Raw genomic sequence first — 7,820 nt, 5'->3', positions numbered from 1 at the left:
AGTTAAAACTCCTGTCATTTATAGAACAAATGCTGACGGGTTTGACAAATGCAACCTAAATGAAGGCATTAGCAGCTGAGCCCAGACACCCTACTGAATGTCCGTTAAACATAAACACATTGCATCAGTGCTGCCAGCGAGAGCCACAGACGTACACAAACACGCACGCACACATAAACATGCTCATTTATACCAATAGGAATAGCTGACAGCATGCAAACATGCAGGAAATACCGTATTCCCCCATACTTCTTCCTCTTGGGGGAAAAGGTCATTTTAATAGCACAGAAACTCAAATGAGTGAAGCAACGCGCTCTGGCAAAATCATTTGGGCATTATTAAAGTATATTCAGTGGATTCTCACCTGAGCTCTAGGGATATGAAACATTCAGAGATAAGGATTTGATTGACGGCTCGGTTGCCATGGGTGCAGAGCTACACTAGGTTTCCATCTTGTGCAATGTGAGAGACGTGTGAAGAAGTGAATGTGTAATAATGCAGAGATCAATAGCAGGAGTCAATAGAGCTCCACTGGGCTGGATCAGAGCATCGTAGAGATACTACCGCATGCCGCCTGAAAGCGACACGCTGGGAACACACACAGCCCGTGGCACCTACATTTAGACACCTCTGTATGATATGATCACCAAATGTACTTCAAGCTCGCGCTGTAGTGCTGAATTAAACATGAGATCCAAAGACCCCGAAGGATCAAGGTCAGCACACACGCGCTCTCTACCGTATGCAAGCTGATATATGTACATATGCATGCTTCACAAACATTCCCAACAACTGACTTTTGTCTTTTCCGGTTCGGTCTCAAATAGCTCAGACACTCAGCCTATACGCACATGCACCCGGTGGGAGATGGGACACTGCGCTCTCAGTGGCTGTGGTGGTTTCACTCAATGAAAAATGGATGAGACTAAAATTAGATAAACTAAAATTAGACCAAGTTAATCTGCAGAATGTCCTCAAAGTAAGAGAAACCGCAGGCTTCACAATCGCTGTCTGTGGAAGCGAGACGCTGATGCAGAGCAATGAGGAGACACGGCCGGATTGTTTTCCACAGCTCACCTGCAAAGTATGAGGAAATGCTCTGATCTTTACTTTGATACGGTAGAAGAGGACAGAAGGTTTTTTGATACATTCTCACTACAAAAATCAGGGAGTGATACTATAGTGTGATCTCTGCGCTCCGCTATTGTTTGATGTCTGTAGTGTTAGCTAAGGTTAAATGGCATCTTTGATTTGAAACAAGAAAAAATATTTTGTCAGTTTGTCAATACATTCCACGTCTTTTATGTTCCAGTTCAGTAAACACATTTCCATCTGCATTGCATTGAGCTAGTGTACTTTTAAGCAGGACTCTGAAAAATGCTACAAGACATTCTCCAGCCCATAGCAGCACTTTTTTCATTTATAAATATTCATTTATATTTTACAATAATAAAAATATTATAATATTTGATCTATTTTAAGTTGTCACTGTATATTTTATTCATCCATCATTAGTAGTTAAACGATTCAACTTGAAGCCAAACATAAAACTATGACTGTCAATACAATAACTTAAATTTAAATACATTTTATTCTATTTATTATTTTCATTAAACATTATTATAATTTATTTTGTTTTTGAGAGTCATTTTACACACTCAGAAAAAAAGGATGAATGGTACATAGACTATTAGTACCTTCTGAAAGATGACAAGAGTTGAAAATTTTTTTTTCTGATAGTATAAGGATTTGGAATCACCAGCAGCTTGTAGGCTTCCCCTACCTCCAAAATCCCCATTTATTCCCAATGTGAAAGTGATCACTCATCATATTTCTGAGTGGTAAAGCTCAGCTGCCTTGTCTGTGTGTTGTAGAGAGAGCGACAGATTGCTTTTGTGAGATAAAGATTTAGTGAAAGACCGAGGAGAGTCTGCTCCCCGCTATGTGACAACATATCCTCTCAAATAATGGCTTATCTCCATTCCCAAAAAGAGGACTTTGTAATGATTAATTGATAAACTTTGCCTTAGAAATGCATCTCTAATCCAGACACCTTTAGCAAGAATTACATCAACGCTCATGCTCTCCCCTGCTGCTGATACTGTCATCAGATTGGCTGGGATAAATTGAATTATTAACTCATTAAAACTTAATAAACTTCTCCTGTCAGTGAGCTGCTCCCCATAACGAACCACAGGCTTAGCGCTGCCCCCTGATGTTCCACCCAGACGCGTCCTCTGTCTTCATTCTTACATTCATGCTGGCAGGCGAACATTTGACGTGTTGCGTCGCGACAAACCTGATGGAGTTGTGAATGAAACTGAGCACCGCCAAGTTTGAGAAATGCTTCTCTTGTACAAGCAAAGACATTTGTAGTCACACTCCTTGAAACGCAGCGCAGTGGCAGCAGATTTTGTACATGTATTGATATTGATTTGAAAGGAAAGCATATCCTGGCTCTTACTAATCAGCGTTCGAATGAGGCAACCTGTGCTCGTCATACAGGGTTTGACTCATTTAGGCCAGTGTGAGGTGAAATAGATTTTGAAAGAATTTGCACCTCGAACTTTGTCTTGGTGATTTTAACGAGTTCCGGTATTTAAATGCATTAGGTACATTTTTAAATGTGATTTGCATTAGGTTTATACAAATAAATAAGGAAAACTGTTGTAAAAATGCATGGTAAATTATTATTGACGTAGTGAAGCCACATGTTTAAATTATACATTAGAGGGAAACTAGGCACAGGGTTTATTCCGTGCATGCAGGTCAATCTGTTGCTATATCGGTTATGAGAGCGCTCCATGGTGGCTTGCCAGTTCACTGAAAATTGTCTGCCCCATTTTTCAGCCCAAGATTATAATCATTTCTCTTTATGGTCATTTTAGTGCAATAATGGAAACAGATGCCTTTATGGTTCTATTCTATTAATAATTCATTGAGAATACGTGCATGTAACCTTTCCACAAATTATGCCCTTTGATAATTATGTTTTCAAAGCAGTTACTACACTCATGTATCTTTCATAATAACGAGAAACGCATCATCTTGTATGCAACAGTGTGCATCATGTCTAAGGGAGTATTTAAAATATTAAAGAACAGCCTAGAAGTGAGAAACAAAAAGAGATGTATATAATCAGAGCTGCTGGGATGTTGTAAAATGTAATTATCCATTCCAAAGCCAACTTCGGATTTTACGATGGACACATTCATTTTTAATTACAAGACTAAATGGCGGTAGTTTAGATGCAGGTTTAAATGATGCATTCTCATGCAAGATATATACCTCAGAAAATGTAAAAGCTCCCTTGCTGGTGATTCTTATCTGAGAGGCTGTCTGTTTGATTTTTATATTGTCTGAAATAAGGGGTGTATTTCAACCCATTTCCCATTTGTTGGTAGGAAAGTCAATCGATAGATAATAGATAAGATATCCAAAGGTAAATTGTCATTATATAAACTTTTTATCTCTATTGATGTGCCTTTTTCTGATTTTATATTGTATACCTATTTTATTGTCGTACAGTTAATAGTGTATGCTCCCTCATCTTCCCTAATTACTTGGTGATTTCACATAGACATTTAGACAAACATGGTTAAAATCAGTCTTCGTATCCAATCTAAATGACACATTTGTGATCCGAGTCTAACAGACCTGTGGAATGCCTGCCTTTTGCTTTCCTCCATTATTGATTTCGATTGGCAAAGCAGGACTTGTGCCAAGGGAGCATGGGGTTTCCATGGTTATGGCATGTTTGGAGATGTCTTTCTGAAAGCAGGTTTTGTGTGTGTATGTGTGTGTGTGCGTATGAGAGACAGAGAAAGAGACGATCGATGCACCACAGGGTTCTTATCAGCTAGAATCAGCAGAGGTCTTGCACAGAGGAGGTGTTGGGAAATTGGGATGGAACAAAGGACATGACATGCATGTATGCAGTGTTGGGAAGGTTACTTTGGAAATGTAATAGGTTACAGATTACAAGTTATCCTACTTAAAATGTAATATGTAGTGTAACTTTTCAATTACTTTATTAAAGTAATGTAACTGATTACATTTGATTACTTTTCTAAATTTCTAATGTTTTCAACTGTTAATCATTTTCAAAGATGTAAACCAGGCAGGGTTAACCTTATAGTAGAACTCAACACTGATAACTGTCAGACTTTTGAAATCCTTCATCACTTGAATTAATATTATAATATTTTAATTTTAAAGGAGGAATTGGATGCAAAATATCTTCATTTGCATATAAATGTGTCTTAGTATGTGGACACAACCCTACAATGATAAAAATTCACTCCCTAAACAGTCTCAATTATCAAGCCATTTTGATTTTGGAGTGAATAACCAGCGCTCTCTCTTCCAACTTCAATACCACGACTGAGGTGAGACCCTTGAGCAAGGCACCAAACCCCCAACTGCTCCCTGTGTGCATAAATGGCTGCCCACTGCTCCGGGTGTGTGTTCACGGTGTGTGTGTGCACTTGGATGGGTTAAATACAGAGCACAAATTCTGTGTATGGGTCACCATACTTGACCACATGTCACTTCACTTTTACTAAATTTGTTTATGTCTGGTTGCGCAACTCATTTTACTCCAGACTGTTTTCTGAATGAGGGACAATTCAAGGCAGGTTTTGTTAAAAAAAAAAAAAAAAAGTTAAAATCCAGCTGCACCTCCAGAAGTAAGTCTCACACTTTATATTTTTTATGATTATTTGCAAATCGCATTTGCTCTCCCACAGAAGAGAGGGGCGGGGTGAGCAGAGCTCATTAGCATGTAAAGAGATATGCACCGTAATGAGTCGCTGTGAACAGAGATGTTTTTGACAAGGTAAAAAGGGTGTTGTTTTTCACGACCCCTGAGACCATTTCGAGAAGACCCTTAAGAATCATACCAACTTGTGGAAAATGGGCATCCGATGTCCCCTTTGAAGCACAGCCACCACAAAATCAGACTTACTTTAAAATCATTCTGAGGTTAAATACGTATTTAAAAGCATAAGAAATAGTTTAATAGATATGATATTGTTTTTTTTTTAAACAAATCTTTGCATAGCTATGACAGGAAACACTGGAATCCAAGAATGCCTTAGAAAAAAACTGTTAATTTAAAAAAAATAAAGCACATACATAAACCCATATAGGAAATATAAGAGTTATCGGATAAGCATGTTATAAACTTCTGAAACATTGCTGTTTCATATTTTAGAGCAGTCACTGCAATTTATGAAAGAAATCAATTAAATCTGTATGTGTGTGAAAAAAATCAGATGTAATCCCCTTTGTAATCATTAACATTTTCATAAGTAACTGTAATTTAAATACACATTTTTTCTTAGTAACTGTAACTAATTACAATTACTTTTATTTTGTAATTAAATTACGTAATTCCGTTACATGTAACTAGTTACTCCCCAACACTGCATGTACGGTCATTCTACAAAACACAGGCTTATTTGTGTCCCTCATGCAGTATGCATACTGCATGTATAGAAATAAATGCCAACTTTTACTATCAAACATTTTTATAAACAAAAAAAAAAAGATATTTTTTACATTTTCATTTATGTATATTTAAAAGACTGTGTCACTAGGTCAATGGTTAAGGAAAAGAGAAAAATCTGGATGTTAACTGAAATAATATTTAGTTTCGTCCCCCTCAGTAACTATTGTTTTTAGTGAAGAACAAAAAGTTTTGGAAATTTCTGGAATCGCAAACTGAACTGTGCTCATTTTATTATATCAACATCCAGTTTCTCTCAATAAATAAATAAATATATATAAAAATAAATACATTTGAAAACAAGCCTATACCACAGCCGATAATTTTAATTTAAAATGATCTTGAAGAATGACGATTTTGTACAATGACCTATAGTCCCGGAGTATATGTATGTGGCTGTTGACATTACCTTGAGTCACTAACCATGCAGCCATCTCTCTCATCTATATCATATTTCTCCGTCTCTGTTTTCTCTCTGTAGGTGGCCATGCTGTTCTCTCCGTTCTCTTGTGCTCTGGGGCTCTCCCTCCTGCCACTCCTCCTGTTTCAGTGCCCTGCCCACGCCTGCCCTGCCCGCTGCGAGTGCTCTGTGCCCACGCGTTCTGTGTCATGCCATCGCAGGCGGTTAGTGCAGGTGCCTGAAGGCATCCCTATAGAGACAAGGGCATTAGACCTCAGTAAAAACCGGCTGCGCATTGTGACGCCACAGAACTTCTCCTCTCTGCTGTTGCTGGAGGAGCTCGACCTCAGCAACAACCTGTTGTCATCTGTGGAACCTGGCAGCTTCCGCACTCAGCCGCGGCTACGCTCACTCCAACTGCGCAGCAATCAGCTGACTCTGCTGCCGCGTGGAGCGCTGTCTGGCCTCAGCGATCTCACTCTGCTGGATGTCAGTCAAAACCGTCTTGTTATTCTGCTGGACTATGGTTTTGAGGAGCAGCGGAGGCTGCGGGTACTAGAGCTGAGTGATAATGAGCTAGTGTTTATCGCCCCACGGGCCTTCAGCGGCCTGGCGTCCCTGCGCTCTCTAACGCTGCAGCGATGCAACCTGAGCACTGTGCCCACACATGCTCTCGCACATCTACACGGTCTAACCAGCCTGCGATTGCGGGACTTGGGCATCGCGGAGCTTCAGGCACACGCATTTAAGGGTCTATCACGACTAAAACACCTTGAAGTGGACCGCTGGCCTTTGTTAGAATGGTTTCCGACCTCCACTTTGCAGGGGCTGAACCTCAGCACACTCTCCATTACCCACACCAACTTGACGTCCGTGCCAGTGGTGACACATCTGTTGTATCTAACGCATCTGAACCTGTCTTACAGTCGCATACGTGTCCTGCCAGCAGGGTGGTTGAGGGGAATGGACCGGCTGGAAGTTGTACGTGTGAGACAGTCTAACCTGCTCAGTGTGGAACCTCAAGCCTTTCAAGGAGCCTCCTCGCTGCGCCTTCTTGACCTTTGTTACAACCGTCTCTCCACGCTTGAGAGGAGTGTTTTTCCTGCTTCTGAGGCCCTGCAGACTCTTCTGATTGGCCAGAACCCGTTAGTGTGCGACTGTCGTCTACGCTGGCTCCTGGAGAGGACTCCACCTTTGCTGTATGGCGTTGTTCATCCTGAATGTAGTGCTCCTGCTCCCTTGGCTGGGAAGCCTCTTAGGGACCTGGTGGAACCTCAAATCTCTCGTTACGTTATCTGCACCAAGCCTAGGGTTGTCTCAATGGCAACTTACCCAGCACAGGCAGAAGAAGGACAAAGAGCTTGGCTATACTGCAGTGTGGATGGGGCTCCACCACCTTCTGTGTCATGGCTGACACCGCACAGGCGACACATTACCACAAAGAGCACGGGAAGAATGGTGGTCCACACTAATGGCTCGCTGGAGTTCCGCATGGCAGAGCCTCAGGATAGCGGCATGTACGTGTGCGTGGCATCGAACCCAGCGGGCAATGCCACTCTGTCCATCACTGTTGCTGTTAAAAGCTCGGGAATCAGGGATAGAGCCCTTTACGCCAACCGCAGTTTTCTGTTTGACTCAGACTACAACAGCTCCCTGATTAATGGCACGGAGGAGTACACCATAAGGGTGGTGCTGGACTTCACCACCATCCTGGTCTCCACAGCAATGGGCTGCCTCAGCTTCCTGGGTGTCGTTTTGTTCTGTTTCTTGTTGTTGTTTGCATGGAGCCGTGGCAAAGGGAAGCACAGAGGTAGCGTGGACATTCAGTACGTCCCACGAAAGCGGAAAGGCGCAAACTCAGAACTTTCAGAAACAAGTGGGCCCAGACGAGTCAACATGAAGATGATCTAA

At 41.3% G+C, this 7,820-nt stretch overlaps 1 protein-coding gene across 1 annotated transcript; it reads left to right on the top strand.

Moving 5' to 3' along the window:
- Positions 1-5,996: 5,996 nt before the first annotated feature.
- Positions 5,997-7,820, top strand: LOC306882598 (leucine-rich repeat and immunoglobulin-like domain-containing nogo receptor-interacting protein 2; the record flags this gene model as incomplete). Its single annotated transcript, XM_079437319.1, has 1 exon — positions 5,997-7,820. One exon carries the CDS (start codon positions 5,997-5,999, stop codon positions 7,818-7,820), a length of 1,824 nt encoding a protein of 607 aa, XP_079293445.1.

This window comes from Barbus barbus (genome assembly GCF_936440315.1).
Source record: "Barbus barbus genome assembly, chromosome: 16".
Taxonomy (NCBI): Eukaryota; Metazoa; Chordata; class Actinopteri; order Cypriniformes; family Cyprinidae; genus Barbus; species Barbus barbus.
Note: the sequence above shows the minus strand (reverse complement) of the source record. Positions and strands in the feature narration are given on the sequence as shown.